Source organism: Magallana gigas, chromosome 4, assembly GCF_963853765.1.
Source record: "Magallana gigas chromosome 4, xbMagGiga1.1, whole genome shotgun sequence".
Lineage (NCBI taxonomy): Eukaryota > Metazoa > Mollusca > Bivalvia > Ostreida > Ostreidae > Magallana > Magallana gigas.
The window spans coordinates 18,940,272-18,960,852 of record NC_088856.1 but is presented as its reverse complement, the minus strand read 5'-3'; the positions used below and the strand labels follow the sequence as shown (position 1 = coordinate 18,960,852).

General features: G+C 33.6%; 1 protein-coding gene across 2 annotated transcripts; it reads right to left on the bottom strand.

Moving 5' to 3' along the window:
• Positions 1–470: 470 nt before the first annotated feature.
• LOC105331636 (glycerate kinase) lies at positions 471–8,542 on the bottom strand. Of its 2 annotated transcripts, XM_034448607.2 has the most exons (8): positions 8,517–8,542; positions 7,852–7,943; positions 7,126–7,347; positions 6,289–6,489; positions 5,699–5,850; positions 4,460–4,471; positions 3,065–3,240; positions 471–2,779 (listed from the first exon to the last, which is right to left on the bottom strand). In XM_034448607.2, the coding sequence occupies exons 2-8, from the start codon at positions 7,878–7,880 to the stop codon at positions 1,829–1,831; spliced, it is 1,743 nt and encodes a 580-aa protein (XP_034304498.2). In that variant the 5' UTR covers positions 7,881–7,943; positions 8,517–8,542; the 3' UTR covers positions 471–1,828. The 2 variants fall into 2 exon arrangements, with proteins under 2 accessions (XP_034304498.2, XP_034304501.2); XM_034448610.2 differs by lacking the exon at positions 4,460–4,471.
• Positions 8,543–20,581: the final 12,039 nt, after the last annotated feature.

Below are 20,581 nucleotides of genomic sequence, written 5' to 3'. Positions count from 1 at the left end.
TTATTTTTAACATAACTGGTTTGTACGATTTGCAAAGATGTATATTTTTTCAAACGAATATATGCATGAAGTCAGATTAGCGGCACTCCTTTTTTTAATATTGAGTAAGTCTTGATCTGTCAAAATCTTATTAAAAGAATTAGATTTATTTTTACCACTGTCACTAAATCAGACCTGCTGCTAAGCCACACACTGTAAAAGAATTGTGATACTAATAACTTATTCAAAAGAATCTATTTTAAATCATCTTCAAAAGAATGCCTATCCTAATTTATCTCAAACCTTTGTTATTATTGGGTGCCAATTTCAATTTCTTACTCGTACCAAATGCCAATCAAGAGGCGATATAAATTGTACATGGCGTCTCTATTTTGGCATACAATGAATCAAAACATTGATAACTCTTTCAATCAGAAGATTTGAAGATTTGAGGGGGTCAGCTCAAAATACCTAAAGTTAGATAAAGGAAATAAATTTATTGTATTCATTTATTGCATTATATATATATATATATATCAAATTCATTTTCTTTATTTTTTATTTCTAATAAAATTAATGAAATCATATATCTATGTTCCTAAAATCGATCATTCATTTCAATCGATGTAAATGAGAACACACGGAATAGTTTTGTTATATATTCGCTGATTTGGGCTACAGTAATTCCCCATAGCCAAGATCTCTTGCTCTTAAAATAGAAAACTTAATACATCACCAAGACAGACAAGATTCATACCAATTAAACAACAGTACATATTACCTATATGTATACAAGACAATATATGTGCACATTTCTAGGGGCCCGTCGAGTGATTTACTCCACTAGGGTCAGCAATGCTAATAGTTAATGAGTTTGGGTGACAGTTAATTACAGTGTAACGTCAGATGTACATACACAACTAAGAATTCATTCTTAGGTCGAGATAATTTTCAGATCAACTATGTCCATATATCAAAGTCTATTGTTCGCATGTCAGAGGAATTTATACGTCAAAACTTCCATTAAACATTTTATTTTCTTCACGGCATAAAAATATAGATCATTCAGTTTTATTTCTCTTTCATATACATGTTCATGTATAACTATTTATTAAGAACAATTAAACACTATTAACTTCATGTGATCAAAGTATCTTAATAGGAAGAGCAACTTCAACATCAAATTTGTCTCTTGGGTGTAATATTAATAACTTCCGCCTTTGAGTAATATAGGTCACACATGCGCAATTAATAATCAGAATGCACCGTCTATAAATAAATAGAAATACGTTCACGTCAATACATACACAAGGGACATCTAATTATCATTTCAATGACACTGTTACCAACAGATTCCCCTTGGTTTTTAACTGTGTCAGTTCCTGGAATATCTGAATTTGATCCTGAATCAGAATATTCATAAAATGTACTCTTATCATTGCATTGCAACAGTCATATAATAATGTGCTTGTATTGTACAAGAGTTGCACTAAGACAACAAAGAACACAGCATCTGTAATGTAGCACTATGTTTAAACAAAGCGTCTTGTTTATGGCACATGTTAAGTTGTATATTTCGCTGTACAAAAATAAATTAAAATGAAACCTATTGTTTACGTAGTTAAGAAGATACAAACAAAAGTTGCTCTATAAAAGTACATTGCACTAACTCTTCAACTAACCCCTAAAAATCTGTATCCAGTTAAAAAATTTTTTAATAATTTGAATCACCCGTGTTAAAATAGATTGCATAATATGTTTTCCGTAATTATTTGTACAATATGTAAAGCGGTTTAATTTCGTCACTTAAAAAAAGTCACTCGTGAAAAAACCTAGATCGAGGTCAAGATCAGAGGTCATCAAGGTTCCTGGGTCTAACGATCAGGGCCTGGATGTCCATAACGTTAGTGCCGGTTAGACCCGTCTTGACAATGTATGCCCCGTCATCCAGGTCCGAAAACAACGTATAACTGTCATTGTTCTCCAGAAAAGTTTCCGCCTCCACGCCCTCTAGCGTACATTTCTGGATTAAGTTGTCGTCTGCTATGGCTCCGGCGGCGTCCGTCGGCCCGTCCTGTCCGTCCGTGCCGCCGCTCAGAAACTCGATCGAGAACCGGTTTAATTTTTCTTCCTCAACACGCGCATTTTCCAACCCTATTCCAAAAGCAAGCGCCATTTCCTGATTCCGTCCACCTTTTCCTTGACCTTTGACCTTTACAACAGTTTCTCCTCCGCTTACGACGCAAACACCTTTACGACAGTTGCGAGCTTTCCTTGTCAGAGAATTCAAATCATTCAGCACTTTTTTCTCGAAACCAAACTGCGCGAGTTTAAGCTCCAGCTGGACTAGTGTTACAGACCCGCCATCACGCGATGGCTTGTAATTGTACATAAATGCTATATACTTCGCAATATCTACAAATAGTTCGCCCACGTTGCGTGCCTCCCCTTCCAGAGATGCACTTACCACGATTGAAAGTAGTCCCAGTTCCTCCGCCCGATCTCTGGCGGCCTTCGTGGCCATGCTGTTGTTTCCTACGATGACGTTTTTCACATGCTGAAACTTGGACCATGGTGTAGAATATCCGGCCTCTGGTTTTTTCAGTGATGGCATCTTTGCAAACTCGACGGATTTCTTAAATAGGAATTCGTTGACGGAAGCGGGTACTTGCTTCTGTATTTTGAGCTCTTTGAAAATATCAATACACATCTGAGGCGACGAAATGTCGAAAACGGTGGGTGCGCTAGCAATAATGTCCATTTTATCGTCAACAACGTCAGAAAGAATTAATGAGATCACCTAACAAATAAAACAAATACATGTCTATAAATATGCATCAAATTGCATGTTACATTTTCCCAATCAAATTGAACCGTCTTCGTATTTTAAAAACAAGTTTCTGAAAATGTTTTGACATTTTACAATTGCCTGGAATTGTATTTGAAAACTTCTTTTTTTTTCATTTCTTTTTTACACACCAAAGCATTGAATTTTTAATCCGCATGAGACCAAATACAAACGAGGCCAAGTCTCATCAGTCAGGCCAATCCAAGTTTTAGAATATGACATTCATTCGGACCGTACCTGCGCGGGGAATGCCGCCTTTGCCAGCCCACCGCCTTTGAGTTCCTCGATGTGTTTCCTGATGGTGTTCATATCGTTAATGGTGGCCCCGTTCTGGGACAGGGTTTTGGTCAGCGCCGCCTCCTCCTCCAACGTAATGGGAGGGCAGGGCAGGGGTAAAAGAGCCGATCCGCCACCTTTAGAGAGAAAAAATGAGATCATCGATAACGCAGTGCGTCTATTTATGTTTAGGGCAAGAGCTGTGACAGGTACACATCCGCATAACTTATAGTAAATAAACTGTAAAGATACCAAAAAACTCTTCTACTGATACAAATTTATAAAGCGCTGGGCAAATATATCACGATTTACAAGTCGGATACCCACTGACAAAGTTTTTATGACAATCACAATTACCTGCACAGATCGCAGTACGAGTTATGTTAGGAGTAAATCCTTTTTTAAATTAGTCATTTTTTTAGTTTGTAAATATATGCTACATCATTCTATAATACAGATCTATACAGGTACATGTATTAAATTTGAAAAAAAAGAATGTGCAGTTCTTGTTTAATACATAAATATGAGTGAATATACACGAAAATAAATAAAAACCTTGTACAAAGAGATATAATAAGATATTTTTATTTTTATTACATACACTGTATGTATGCAGACGGCCAGCTACCAGCCTCAGCAATTTCATAGTACATATGTAGTTACAAATATTTTGAATTTTCTAAACGTCTTACAAGAGCAATGTACCAAGTGAAAAAAGTATAAACAGAAACAAAAAGGAGCGGAGGACCAACACCTCAGTCGAGTGAGCATCGAGAAAGACTTCAACCCTGTTCAGTTGAAAGAAATGATGTTCAGCTATAACGCAACGTCCTTTTGAAGTGGCCTTTAACGATGCCACATTGTTGAAGAGTAAACACACAGAACTACACTACACGGTTAAAGGGACGCAACCCTCATATAAATAACACACATCAACGATTAGTCGCACACTGTCAAGCATCTACAGTGTTATGTCTACGTTTTGCAATTATATCAGCAAGAAAATAAATGAAAGTGCAATACATTTAATATCAATACGAGCTGCAATTTTCAGAAAACTTTCATATGATAAATTACATGTACATGTACATGTATAACACCTTAAACATTCCATTCACCAATAAGATTAAAATTATATGCTGGTTTATTTTAAAAGCACTTTTCTGCAGCAAAACAAGATTCTGAGAAATACAGCTCATATTGATTTAATCAATCGTCCAATACACATATAGGAATGAATGCTAGTGTAATGTATAGGCGATGAATTATAAAAAGAAATCGGAAAAAAGTTGTGCTGTTATAAAACTGACATACATATACCAGGTTACCACATTGATTAGTTATAGGCAAGGTTACCTGATGTATCATCTAGAACGCAAAAGCATTGTCAAAATAAAATTGCATCTTATTTATTTAAGTTATTTAAAAAAGAATACACATATCATTATATCAACAGTTAGATTGTTGTTCCTACCCAACTTGCAAAAAACAATTTGTTACTAAATTTATTTTACAAGATTTGTATATCATATGCGCAGGCACCATATGCAGACATTGAAGAAATATTTTTTTACAATAAAATAATTCCAAGTACTATAATAAAATCATAATTATAATCATTTAATAATTTATTATTTTTATAAAAATTATAATCATTATATTGCTAATAATAATTATTATAGTGAGGAAATTATCTTATAAATATTGTATTCAAAAAGAATTATCTTTAACATCAGGGACCTGTTCGATATGGACCTATTCATTTGCATAAGATGATAACATTGTTATATTCTATACAGCGTCAAAACATGTACACCTACTGGACCCAACATATGCTGGCATTTGATTCTTTCACAAAGTACACGTAGACAAGATTACGACTACGTGCAAGCTTCTATGCTAAACAGAATGAAAAGCAAGAAGGCATAAACTTTTGACAAAATGCAAAGACAAACCATCGTCTTATCTATAATTTAATGCTCTAAATATTATTTGTGCTGCCTGTGAAACATAAAACAAGTGAAGAATGTTTTCACAGTGCACAGCACGACTGTAAAACATGAAACTATCAATCATTATATACTACTGTTAACATGTATACATTGAAGGTTGCCTAATCTGAATTGCATGTAAAAAAAAAAATGATATAATTAATATCTACCAATACTTATTTACATTTTCCAGTGTCTCTGCATGTATGTGATAACACTACAAATCAATTTTGTAACATATACTTCAGTATATTTCATCAAAGACTATTTTGATATTTATTGTAAAATTGTTGAAAATTATACAAGTAATAAGGAATCATTCCTTGAACATTATGAAGTGATCAAATACGGTCGGGCATGATCAAATCTTTCAAAAGCCCTTTGTTTCATTTGAACACCCCGATCGTATTCGATCACCTCATAATACTCAAAGAATGAGTTCTTTATAAAAATATTAATAAAACATTATTCAGAAATTCTATTTTACCAGTCAGTATTTACTATTTTATCATGCATCAGATTAAACAATCTCCACTGTAATTCTAAGACAAAACAACCACACATTATGAAGTGCTATGAGCAATTATCAGCTAGTGATAATTACCAGATATCAACACGATCAGGATGTGTCTATCTGTCAAGCTGGTCACTAATTTCTTGATGGCATGGGCGGCCCTCTCAGAATCAGCATCAGGGAGGTTTCCCTTCGCTCCCTCCATCACCTTTAGTTTGGTGTTCTCCTTCAACCATAGATCACTGAAATTAGGAGAATGGAACATGGATTAAGATAGATAGAATTCTCTACCATTAAAATGACAGATGTCCTATGGACTTGGTTTAACTTGAGTGTTGTTTGGTCACGGTAAGATTATTCTTTCCAAGATTAAGACATTTTCATGAATGAACAGCCACATATATAGTAAAATATACATTAGAGAAGAACACAATTTGAACTATTTTTTAGAAGGCTTGTGAACAGAGTTTCGTAAGATAAAAAAAAATTGGAAACACGAGCCACATTCAGGAGCAAAACAGGGTGCATGATGTCAGCAGAAACATATAACAATTTGTAGAAACAAAACACATGAAAAGCAGACAAGATTCATATGAACATGTACATCATTTTTTCTAATTCATTAACTACAATTATTGATGTTTTAAAAAAAAAAACCTGTGAGGTTGTGAGTGCCTCACCCTTTGCCAAGTTCCCTGAGAGTCGTGCCGAGTCTGTGCGGTACACTGATGATGCCGTCAATGATGTGGTGGTGGAGCTGATCCTCCACGGCCCGGGCCATTCCTGCCACCGCCTTACCAAACCCCACCACATACACATTGTTGTCCAGTTCATACTTCCTCCCCCCGACATGGAGAGTGTTGTCCTTCACAGTTAGAGCCCTGCAAACATGTCAAACTTCATCAACTGAACATACTCATACTTGTACATGTATATCTATACATGTAGTTTTTTAAATTACAGATACAGTAAGATGTAAGGTATAGGACTGGTTATCAGGTGAACAATTTCCAGCAAACTACATGTGTATGAAACTATTAAAAGTGTTATAGTATTAATTTTTTTTCATAGTTTTATTGGGGTTTGAATTGTGAATAAAAAAAGAAAAGATTTGTAAATCAAGGTAAAATATTACTTATTTTATGCTCTACGTTCATTTAAAGATCCACTCATCAAAAATACTAGTTGACAGTTTAATGAAAATGCTTTACAAACAAAAGTTTTGATACTGTAAAACAACTTTTATTCATGTGCAAGAAATTTTCTAAGGGGTTCGTGAGTGCCTCATTGTCGCAAATATTTCTCACTGCGGACCAGTATTTGCCATATAGTTGTAATGAAAAAAAAAAACCAGTTGTGGATAAGGCTAGTTCCCAAAAATTAGGTGCTGCGTTTGTTTACAGAACTGTATTCTACATATTAGAGGTTCCATCACTTTTATTAAATGTTAAGTTATTCTATCTAATATAATGTGTAGAGTATTGAGTACAAATACTTGAAAGATGCAATATTATTACCTTGTTATCATTTTGGCTGGGAGTACAGATGATATGGCTGTGTTGAATATGTCCCTGAGGTCCTGGTGCCTGTCTGAGGACATGACGGACAGGGAATCTACAGCCCCTGGCTGGGTCGTGACGCTGTACTCTCTCAGTGCCGAATGGAGTTTGTGTCTAGACTTCAGATTCTTCAGTGGCCTAGACCATGATCTTGTTGAGTATGGAATGGCGAATCTTAAACTTTTAAAAAGATTAAATAACAGATGTTATCATACAGGCTATGATACTATATGTACCACTTTCCCAATACAAGTTATACAGTGTATTTTTGTACATACAAAATTAATGTATTACTACAAACAAAGATCTGCTTTATGAATGAGAAATGAACAGTTATAAATAAAATATGATAATTACAAGATATATGACTATAAAATGGTGCAAGCAGACTGTCCACTGTGCTATTCATCAGTGGTGGTTCACATAAAAACAAGGATACACCATCTTTGCCAGTCTTTGGGACTCTAGTCTACCAGACTCAGAGATGTTAATAATGATACACTCTACTGGCTTGTGACCAATTCTTGCTGAGTACCAGTCCATTTACCGCCAGTGCATTGTTATGTCATTTTTCGTATATGATTTTATGTGTTGATAAAATGACGTGACATAACAATGCACTGGCGAGAAATGGTACTCTGCAAGAACTGGTCACACACCAGTAGGTATTCTTTCCTACTGTACCTGTGTCTTATCCACATCACAATGGTCATCCACCAGCATCACACACGTGAGAGTTGTCAACACTGGCTCTCAATGGTTTCTAAGTAAATGCCCTGCACAATGAAACATTTAGTATAATACAGTTTATAGGACTAGTTTATAACAGACCAATTAGCCTTCTGTTTATACAAAACTAAGGTTTGCTCAAGGCATGTAAAAAAATTGTGATATCACTACTGACTTTACTAGACGTCTGCTAAAACAAGTTCTATATAATCAAATAGTAATATGATTTTTTTTCAATATTTGAGCAAACCCCCATATCGTGCACACATGTACCACATGCTTACATCAGAGACATTTATTTATGTCTCTGCTTACATACATGTACATGTGTATATTGCATACTACACACACTGTCCATGTTCTCCTTATATTATTCTGCAATCCCCACATTATATACTTATTCAAGTTATTGATAAGGTTGACACAGAAACCTGTCCACTTCGAATCTGTCTCTATCAGATTGTTGTGCATGTACATTAAAATACTGCTAATTAATATAATGCAGTCTTATAATTGTTATCAATAGTTTTACCGAATAACTTTTTCCCCAAGTTGTTTAGAAACCATTAAATAAATGCACCAAGGTTGTTTTATTATTGTATTATCGATGTCATACTTACAAAGTTGTAGGTCAAAATGTAAACAACGAAAACTAACTTTCGAGTCAAATGAGTATCGATTCCGGATAAACAGAGGATTCTAGAAAGATGTCAACGCTACGTAAAAATATAGACATTTTATACGAATGTAACCTCTCTTTCTCAATTTCATGCGAAGGAAGCAACTGATAAGTGATAAGGTTGACACAGAAACCTGTCCACTTTGATGATTCTATCAAGTATAACTCAGCTGTAAATTATGCTTACACCGGGTGTGCACGTACATTAAAATTTTGCTAAATAAGATTACTTTTGCTTTTCCTGATTTTATAGTTCTCATGAATCCCTGATTCTTAAGACAATAAGTGAACTGGTAACAAATTTATGCTTTCCTTATTTTAAGAATTATTAATATCTTTAATTTATTCTGCAATATGGAAAACCAAATTTGTTTTCCCTTTATTGACGATTTGTTGATGATATGACTGGCTGTTTAAGGTCGTAGTAAAGAAATAGACTTGATCCTAGATTTATCGATGTTTAGACCTAGCCAAACTTCTACAAAGTGTCGTCTTTGAGTCTTCGAGCTGGTTTTTAAACATTTCCTCCTACTCTATATTTTTCTTAATGTTATCAGAAGTTGAAAATCCATGTACATGTCTATTTATCTTGTATGGGATCTCATGTAACTCGTCTGTTTTAGTGTGATCACTTGTTTTTGGGAGAAAAGGATAAAGTCTAGTAAAGGGTATGCAGTAGCATGTTGGTCTACAGCATTGAAGAGAGCATGTAAATGACTGAATCCAACAGAAAGGTGCATATATACATTATGTAACTAACATACATTGTATATTGTTTATATAGTTACTTTAAAACACATTAAGTATTTAAGTTATCTCGTCCCCCTATTTTTATTTACTAGTCACATTTTCAAAAACGTAATGGTCAAAAGAGTACTTAAATAGCCTTTATGTTCAAAATCCAGCTTGCTTTTACGGTAATTCATTAAACACAAGAACTCCGTTTTTTACTATTCTTTTGAAAGGACATGAGCTAGAGTTTTGTTGTCTTAACGAAGACTGAGTACTATATATTATGTTTTAAAGCTTTTTTTTTTTAAATCATGTTGACTCTTAAGAAGGTTGGTATTTCTTGTATACATTTATCTGTATGTTCATGTTTTTAGTTTGTAAGTTGTAATCTTCTTTTTTTCCAGATTATCTTCCTTTTATTTATAGTTAAATGGGGGATGTGCGGCCATCTTGTACATTTGAGGATAAGAAATCAATGTAAACATTTCTTGCACTGCTTGTTTAATATCTGCCAAGAAACTGACCAAAACTGTTGCTATAAGATACAAAAACAATAAATATGAAGTCCTACATGTTATTTTGTTTGAAAAATATGCATACAAGAAGAGGATAATCTTATGACTTTTTAACCTTTAAGAACATCTGTCAAACTGGGCAGCTACAGGCCTATTTTGAAGAGTTAAAAATCTTTAAAAATTATGAAGGGGTTCAATGGTGTCCTCTCTACAACCATTTGCATGATTGCATATTTAAGATGTAACTTTATCTCAAAGTAGGGTTCCCTATTCTTAAAATGGGCATAAAAACTAGCAATTCCCACAAGATATATTTGTATGTTTCAATGGAGGTACATTGAAGATATATTTTAATTGAAATATAACGTCTACTTTTTTAATTTATGACAATCATTTTTGGACCCCTATCTCTTTTTTAAACTCTTCACTTTAATATATACTTTTAGAACTGCAAAAAAAAAACCCCGCATCAAACAATCATGGGACAGGCTTTGAGATGTATATCAAATTCAACACTGGTTGTTTTGAATTGACATTAATTTTTGTAAGGAAATATAACGTATAAACTGGATTTTGTTGTTCTAAAAACTGATCCCATACCGACTGATAAAAAATAGTGTACTCTGTTTTGAGGCAGTGTTACAAAATTAATGTGCAAGATTCAAACTTTTTCTCTAAATATGGTTGTAGAGAGAACACCAAGAGGAACCCTTTCATATTTTTTTTCAGATGTTTACAACGGTTTTGGTCAGTTTCAGACAGAAGCGAACCAGTTAAAGAAGTATTTACATTCGTATTCTCGAATATACAAGATGACTGCACATTCCCCTTAAGGTTCTGCGTGTTCTTTATTCCTCGTATCTATCAGACTTTGGTTGTTGTTTTCATCCTAGAATGTTTCCGTGTTTTACAAAGCTAACAAGAATAGAATTCCTGGGTCCCCCGCCGTTCAAGCAGTATACTAGTATCGAGTCTATCGACCAAGGCTGATTTAGGAACTTGACCAAGATATTAGTGGAATAAACATTTGGTATAAATGTAATGAAAATCCGTCAAAATTTGTAGGCATGAGAGCGCTTACAAGGTCAACTTTTGGATAAAACGGAGTCATTATTGTGGTCAAAGTCCCATAACTCCAACAAAAAGTATCAACCAATGCTGATTTTCGAACTTGACCAAGGTATTAGTGGTATAAACATTTGGTATAAATTTAATGAAAATCCGTCCAAATTTGTAGGCATGAGAGCGCTTACAAGGTCAACTTTTGGATAAAACGGAGTCATTATTGTGGTCAAAGTCCCATAACTCCAACAAAAGGTATCGACCAATGCTGACTTTCAAACTTGACCAAGATATTAGTGGTATAAACATTTGGTATAAATTTAATGAAAATCCGTACAAATTTGTAGGCATGAGAGCGCTTACAAGGTCGATTTTTGGATAAAACAGAGTCATTATTGTGGTCAAAGTCCCATAACTCCAACAAAAAGTATCGACCAATGCTGATTTTCGAACTTGACCAAGGTAATAGTGGTATAAACATTTGGTATAAATTTAATGAAAATCCGTCAAAATTTGTAGGCATGAGAGCGCTTACAAAAAAGTGTGACGGACGGACGCACGGACACACGGACCCACAGACACACGGACCCACGGACACACGGACCCACGGACGGACGCCCGGCATTTCTATGTCCCCGCACCGCGTTGCGGCGGGGGACAATAAAATCATAACCGAGCTACAGTTTTGAGGGGGATGTGTGGACATCTTGTACATTTGAGGATAAGAATGTAAACATTTCTTGAACTTGCTTCTTTCTGACCGAAATTTTCCTTCCAAACTGTTGCCAAAATATATAAAAGCAATGAATAGGGTACCCTTTTTTTTGAGGCAACGATGCAACATAAATGTACAAGATTTAAACCTTTTCTCAACAAATGGTTGTAGAGAGGACACGTATGAACTCCTTTCCTTTTTTTTTTTTAAAGATTTTTAAATCTTCAAAATAAGTCTGTATCTGCGCAGTTTGAAAGATGTTTTGAAAGATTAAAAAAGCATTGTCCTGTTCTTTATAGCATACTTTTTAAACCAAATGATATGTAGGACTTCATATTCATTGCTTTTACACCTTTAGGCAACATATTTGTTTCAGTTTTGGGCAGAAACAAGCCAGTTTGCCCCTTAAGGGAGATGTGCGGGATCTTGTAAGTTGAGGATAAGAATGTAAACATTTCTTGAACTGGCTTTGTTTTGCCCGAAACTGACCAAAACTTTCGCCAAAAGATACAAAAGCAATAAATAGGAGGTTCTACATGTTGTTCTGTAAGCAAATTATGCATACAAGAAGAGGACAATGCCTTTTTAATTACTTTAAACAGCTGTCGAAGTGCGCAGCTACAAACTTTTTTTTTTAAAGATTTAAATATCTAAAGAAAAAAATGAAGGGGTTAATTAATTGATCTCATCTCTACAACCATTTTGTTTAGAAAATGTATGAATCTTGCGCATTAACATTGTAACTTTACCTCAAAATAAAGTACCCTATTTTTATCAGTCGGCATGGGATCTATTTTTATAACAAGCAAGAAAAAGCCAGTCTATAATAGGAACTGCTGTGTTTATGGAGGAACATTGACGTTAAATATTCATAGAAAATTAATTAAGAAATTAATGTCAATTCAAGAAATCTGTGTTAAATGTGACAAACAGCCCTAAACCAATCCAAAATTTGTTTTTTCATTTCTTTAAGAATTGATTAAAGTAAATTCTTTTTAGAACTGGGATATGGTCGAAAAATTAAATATAATTGATAGTTTTTGAGGCCCATTTAAGAATAGGGTACCCTTTTTGAGACAAAATTACAACTTGAATAAACAAGCGTTCGCCTTTTTCTTAACAAATGATTGTAGAGTCGACACCAATGACCTCCTTTCATGTTTTTTCATATTTTTAAATATTGAATTTATGTCTCTAGCTTTGCAGTTCTTAGTTGTATTTTACTTTTGTATGCATAATTTGCATACAAAACAATATGTAGAACCACATATTTATTGCATATTTATCCTCCCACAACAGATTTGGTAGGTTTTGGACAGAAACAAGTCAGTATTAGGAATATTTTCATTCTCAAATGTACAAGATGGCTGCGCATCCACCCTTAAGGCTAGGGGTAACAGTTTGTTATTCATCAAGATGTCATATTGCCCGTACAAAACGACGAGCGCTTATCACATGTTAATTGCAGTTTATTGGAATTGTACGAAAAACTAATTTAAAGATTTGCATATGACCTATGGTTTAGTAATAATGGTTTTGGTTGCATTTTTTAATGAACAGACACATGTTTCAAATAAAAAAAAATCAACCAATCGAATTTGTCCCAGTAGGCGTTTTATGACCTGATGATAGGAATCAAAAACAAATAAATAAATAGATTCTAGGCGTGTATACTTTTGTTTATTCTGTTTTAGTTCCAAAGAATCTATGACTGTGTGTACATATAGTTTTCTGCCTTTCATGAATAGGGAATGGCGTTGTTAACATTTTTGGGTCTACTGGCTCTTACTTTGCTTCGAGCAGTATGTTGTTCTCATGCAACTATCCCATTTTAATTTTTTATCTTCAATGAAAAACCAAATTTTCCCCCTCTTTATTGATGACTTGTTGATGATATGATTGGCTTTTTAAGATCGTTGTGATGCGTCATCTGTGCAAATATTCTTCAATTTCTTTGTCGTCTCTAAGTCTTCAAGCTAGCTCAAGATCTTCTTCTCCATACGTTTTCTTGATGTTATCACAAGTCGAAAACATTGAAGACTGTTCGAATCTTCCCTTTACGAGACTTAATACATTTGATCTGACTGCAAGAAAATAAAACAGCGGTGGTATCGAATAGATTTATTTATCTTGTATGAGAACTCAAATGACTCAGTTTTTATCAATAATGTGATCACGTTTTTGGTAAAGGGAGAGGAGACAGTCTATTGCTAGGAAATTGATACACATTGAAATTGGAGAGGGCATATAGCTGACAGAATTTTATAGATCAACCGAACGGTGTATACATGAAGCTGACATTGTTAAAGTTGAAATCACATAGAGTAGATTCTTTTCGCCACCTATATTATAAAATAAAATGGTTTTCCTTACGGTAATTTACAAAACACGATAAATTCTTTATTTGTTGTTATTTCTTTTTTTAAAATGTTCTGTTTATTACATTTAGCGAAGGTTCGAATTTACGTGTACACATTTAAATTGAATAGATAAAATTTCGAAGGTTTAAAATCGAAAATCCTTGTGGTGACGTTCTTCGAGAATTTTGGGTTTTAGCTGCTTCAGCGACGGTTCTGCAAAGAAGATTTACACTCTAGTTTCTTGTTTCGCGTAGGTTTTTATCAACAGGAAGAAACTCTGCCATTCGAGTGAACGTTAAGTAGACCAAAAGTTAACTAAAATGTAACTGAATGGCATAGGCCTATTATATACATTGTAGTCACATGTCCATACATTTGAGTTGATATTCAACTTATTTAACTTTCAGCTTTTTCACCAAACGCCGTCTTAATTTGTTAACAGCTCCTTTGACGCTTGTAAACAGGTAAAGGACCCATCAGAAATCCTGGATAGTAAATAAAGAAAACAATTCTTATAGATAAATTTTAGTTAATAGGAAACACCTTTAGGAAGATTTATTGGGTACTAATAGGTTGTAACTGATAAGGTTGAATTGTGTCAAATAAATAATGCTCTCAATTTATATTGCGTGTGTGTGTGTGTGTGTCTGTGGGTGTGGGTGTCTGTTGTTGTTGATTTGATTCTCTTATTTTGCAAAAAACAAACTTTGAAGGTAATGTCTAGGTCAAGTCTCTGCATCTGTATATTCTGCTTCTACATTTGCAAGTAACAAATTATAATCGACTGTTTAAAACACAACCCCTCGCCCCAGACGCCTGTACACAGGTAAGGTATTCACAGGGATATCTGGAGATGACCTAGTATAAAGCACTTTCCCAACATTTTAAGATCAACTGTGTAAAATATTATCTGGGTTATGCTTTGATTGTTTTAATAATCAATTCAGTGAACTTGTTTAATGTCACAGTAAACTTTATCTACTCTACAGTAAAATGTACCATACATCTGAAAGGTTTTTATGAAGTTTTATGAAGAGGTTCCATAAATATAAATGATATCAACATTCATAAAAAATGAACAAGAATTGCGAGAAGGTCATGCATGTCATCGGAGAAATAATTTGCTTTTTGAACGTTTGTAACATATCACTAGTTATACATTGTGATGCTACTCCAAATATAGATATTCGTTTTCATCGACTGCACCAGTTGTTGCCGCCATATAAGGTTCGAATGGTAATCTTTATTCCTTTTCCTGATTATGTGACATTCTTATTTAGATTACTAATGTACTTCTAATACATTTTTTCCTAACATATTTCAAATTCTGATTTCTGGGTACTTATTAATAAGCAATTGTTACTAAAGCTAATTTTTCAAGATATAAGCTTTAAACTCCTTCCTCAATACACTCTTTTGCATTTATTTTTTTCTTGATTGTTCTTTTTCATGATTTCAATGACCTTAGATTAACTTTGTCTCGTGAATAAATCTACCAAGATGTTTGCTGTCCTTTTTTTTAAAAAGTTCGTCTGAAAATAACATTACTTGTTTTTATACCTCAAACTTAAGGCCTTGACACAAATAATCATAGAATGTAGACCAAGGTAGGGTCACATATGGTATGCATTTATGTGAACAAGACCCGAGTTTCTGCAATATAATATTTAAAATTCCACCTGGGATTCCGTAATTGAACCTCATTAGTCCCACTGTGAAGTTGCAATTGTTTCATATTAAGCCACAATACACTACTAGAGCCGATCCTTTCAAATTGGTATCTGGTGATATACCAGTACCCATTGTTTATATTCACAATGCGAATTGTGCTCGATAATTGATCAATTCTGTATGGAAAGTTTAGGTAACAGTAGAGTCTTCTTCAAAAGGACTACTTTCCAGATTGAACGGGGCAGAATATAGCACCATTTTGTTAACTGCCATGCTAAGTTTTCAACTACTAGTATCAACGTTCATTATTGTCTTCTACTGCAACGATTTATTACTAAAGACGATCGACTATCATAGCTGTCCAGATCTTATTCTTCTCCGACTGCAGCATATGCCTGTATGACAATGAATGATACGCTCATTTTTGAAAAAATACATTGATTAAAATTTTTTCGAAAGACATTTAGTTTTGTATAAAAAAAAAACTGTTTCAAGTCAATGTTTAGTGTTTTTTGTTTATATTCCAGATTTTAAAAGTTAGAACTCTTTTTAAAGTCAATAGCGTGTAAAATTTTGGATGTTAACTGCTACTTTCAAAAGTTGTATCACTTTATTAAACATTAACTCTAATTGAGTTTTCCCTCTTGAATTCCCTTTTCTATGTATGCATTGACTATGTTAAGCTCCCAAGTTTTATTTTTAAAAAATCCTGTTTCTAAAGCTCTTCAGAAACATCCGTGACTTTTATAACCATATAACTCAGACTAGGGCTTGGTCACCCATGTCATTCATTTAGGTGCATAGTACCCTAGGTTCTGTAATATAATGCCTAAAATTCTACGAAAGACCCCGTAATCCAGCCTCATTTGTCCCACTGTGAAGTGGTAATTGTTTCGTATTGATCTATCATCCAGTGGTGGAGCTGAATGCGAAAATGAAGTGCACCCTTAACACCACAAATTATCTGGTAGAATGAAGTGTGCATCATTTATGATATTCAGGTTGTGATGTGAACAGTTGTTCTTTGGGACTACTTGGCCTATAGCGTACTAGAAGTAGTTCATATATTTCTATGAAATGAAGGACACATGATGATCCGAATCGAATATACTTGTAACGTTTTCATTTCTGAGTAATTATTTACATGATTTATTTACCAGTCAGGACGAAACGAGCTTGAGGGAATTACATCTAATATGTATTAAATGACAATGAGGGTGATTTTTTTATCTCAAAGAAATATGACCTATATATAGTTCATCAATTTTGAAAAATATAAGTATTGCATGGTTTATAAGGTGTAAACTTCTGGCATAGAAATAAGATTACAAAATTTCTAATTTTAGAAGATTTGTACCCCTGAAAACTGATGATCAAATTAATATCTTTTTGTCCTTCCCCTTTCCCTCTGTGAAATTATTTGCAGTGACTTTAAAACAGAGCAAATGATATATCCGAGTTTGGCACGCTTATTCCACGGAAAATATGATACATACTAAGAATCCTCACATAACAGGTCTTGTTCTTGTCTGTTTGTCTATGATTAATATGCTAAAGGCATAATACGATAGAGATTAACAATTGTCCTTGAAAGAATAACCATTAAACAACTGTTTTATGCCTGTAATGGGGGTATTTCATATTCCGTTTTTTCATTTTTCGGGTTTTTTTGCCCCCATTCGTCGAAATAAAAACCAATGCAAACTAGATCCGTTACGTTGTGTTTATACATGAAGTTTATTTGAATAGTCAAATCGATCATCATATCAACCGACAGGTTATTCGTTTTATTGTACATACTTAGTCATTATTCAAGGAAAATTTACAATTTAAAGTTCCGTATATTTCTTTGCTGTTTTACGCAGTTTCAGTAATCAAATCCATCATTCTTAGGAGTGAAAAGAAGGAGAAATATATTTATTTAAGAGATATTGTTTAAATGTAATACTAGTAATCATGTTGCTGAGGCTTATATGACAAGTCTAAAATAGACGGCTGTTACATCAATGTTTCTTTGATGCTTCATGTTTGATGATTCAACTTTGTAAATATTTATTGTTTCTAGGAATCTTCGATCTGTTTAAAACATCGTAACGTTTAAAACACGAAACCAAAGTAAACACGAAAACATTATGAAAAAATCTCAAGGCTTGAAGTTTAAGTTCAATTGTACACAGCTCTTCTGATAAAAAAAAAAAAAGCCATACGCACTTAATTTTACATATAACTTTTCTATGTTCCACATTTTATGTACAAGTGTTTTAATCATCCAATTCTGCTGAGGGTTTTTAACCTCTTCGCCCTTTTCATCTCAAATGTATCTGTTAAATTTTATACATCTTACTAAAATATTTGAAATTTACAGTGATTTATTTCTTATTGTGCTTTTGGTTGATTGAACGAAAGGAGATATTCAAACAACGATGCAAACTTTTCTCTAATAACTTAAAACTCTTTTATTTAGCTAATATAAATATTGTTTGGTTTGTAAGATCTAAATTTGTCCTTTTTTGCAATACTACTCGCAACATTAAATGAAAACTCTATACCGGGCTTTTATTAGGAAAATCTAGGGGAGACCTATCAAACGAAATCTACATCCAGCATTACAAACCAATCACACGAATATCTTGTTTGCCGAATTTGTAATTAGGTTGAGATTGAAATTGGTTTGATGTTGAAGTGTGGACGAGAACCACCACGATTGATTTTCCTCCTTGTAACATGCTATCAAGTAGAAAACAAACACCCATCTCCTGCTAATTGAATCCTAAGTGATTCCTAGAATCCCCCTGTATACCGCAACTTACTCCAATCAAACCCCAACTCTTACATCGCAGCCTTCTGCCTGATTCGAAGACAATCCTCTAATCATGTTGAAAAATAACGCTGATTACGACAACCAGAAACCAAATTTGGATAGTTGGCTATATTTCTTTTTGATTGTTGCAATTTGAACCTTTATATATCATTTCTTTCCCCAAGCCTCCAATAAATGCAGACCGTTTTTCACCGTAAGTGACTGTCTTTGAACACAATCGAAACTTTCATTGCGCTATTTGTCATCATTTTAAGTTTTTTATATTGTGATATTTTCCAAGAAGAAAATGCAAGCACGATTTGATACTTTCAGCCACCTACGCTAAAGATCAATCCTTTCTTTGAAAGCCTTGGAATGTAATTTGATTAGTTAAAAAATATAGCGCCACAGAGAATGAAATCGCTGCATTAAAGGAATTAAAGATAATACCGAAAGCAAATCTCATTCATCATATGAAATATAAAAAAAAAAACACACAACAAAACACAATAACAGTTGCAATGGACCTTTTCCAAGAGACAATGGTAGAAATAGCTGTTTATGATCTTCTTGCATTTTTACGAAACGCCAATATAAGATTCATTATTTCATTTTTTTGTAAAGTTCCTACACTCAGAATACTGTATTTGTTCTACATTTTAAGAACACTAAGCAAAACATGCATATTTCATTAGCATATCTATTAAGAAAAAGAGTGAAATAAATTGTGTATAATTTTTTATAAGTGTATTTAAAGCATTCAATGAGTTTCATTATGTAAGCAATATTATTTTCCTAAAAAGGGGGAAAAACGATGAAATGTGACACCAATTCCAATATCGATTTGCACCATGCAAGTCGAGCAGATAAAATATAACTTGCGGGTGCGAGCAATTAAAATTCAGACTAATAACAGTATTATTCAAAAACTTCATTCACAGTAACCACTCTAACAAATTACATTCATTTCTGAAAGCTAATTCGTTCAATTTATTGCAGGATAAGACTTGTCATAAACTGCATGGGGGTATGGATATAATATAAAACCAATCACGCTCGAGGTTATTCCTTTAATCAGAGAAAGAGAGTAGATTTCATTGTACATCGCATCAAAGAAACCCAGCAGACCCTAGTATACCAATGACCTTATTTGGCATAACTAGTCTTGCGGTCTCTGAATTTGACACGTTTGCTCAGAGCACTTGCCATTCCAATAGCTCTATTCTTTATTAGAATGTTTAAATCTTCTTTCATTGAAACTCGTTTAAGTTGTATTTTTCATGCTTAATTTGTACTTCAGTAATATGTTCAATTTGATGATCTTTCTGTACCATACATACTTAAATTAAATATGAATTAGATATTAAGTTTATTTTTATAAACACATACTTTTGATATCCATTTGAAAAAAAAAAACCAAGTTGGAGTTTAATTCACCACTGGTCACACACATATCTTGTCAATATTGTAGCCTGAACACTGTTAACGGAAGGAAACGTAATCACATCATTTGAGTACGTATGACATGTTTTTATCGTAACTTTACATCATATGACACATCTGAATTTTTCTTTCAAAACTTTCTTGATCATACTTGTAATAGACTCGCTGTGCTAATAGATATTAGACTGACAATAAATTTGGTCACCACACATTCGCACTCGTATTTTGTATCCATATTCTGAACAAAACACATCAATGCTTTGAAACAAAGATTGTCCAAACTTTAATTGAATACTGCTTGAATTCTGTGAATTCATGGTTCTTCATTTGTTGTTTTTCTCCTTCAAAGATGTCATGATAAATACAAGTATTAACCAAATGAATCAAATTCCTGTAAAAGTTTGTACTGAATGCTAAAACAGGCGATGAGTAACATTTTTCTGTTCAATTATTGAAGGATTTATATCTGAGTATGAAAATACATAACTTTGATCTAACTTTACTCGTAAGAACTTGTCAAGCTAATTATTTTTGACGTTTTGGTTTATGAACCCAATCCACATTTTGTAAAAATCATTTGACTTGGTCAGTTAGGCGACTAGTTTCTCGTGAAAAAATATCTGAATAAAACACCAATAATCCCTGCAAATCAAATAAATAGGTTAATAATGACAGTTTGGGATCTTTCTTGGACATTTCTTATTATGT

What these genes read in the sequence shown, in the direction of transcription:
- LOC105331636 (XM_034448607.2), bottom strand. Translation starts at nt 7,880, where the DNA reads ATGACCATTGTGATGTGGATAAGACACAG. An exon ending in CCAGCCAAAATGATAACAAG is followed by an intron (nt 6,490 to 7,125) that starts GTAATAATATTG and finishes ACATGTTTGCAG; the next exon opens with GGCTCTAACTGTGAAGGACA. An exon ending in CTCAGGGAACTTGGCAAAGG is followed by an intron (nt 5,851 to 6,288) that starts GTGAGGCACTCA and finishes TCCTAATTTCAG; the next exon opens with TGATCTATGGTTGAAGGAGA.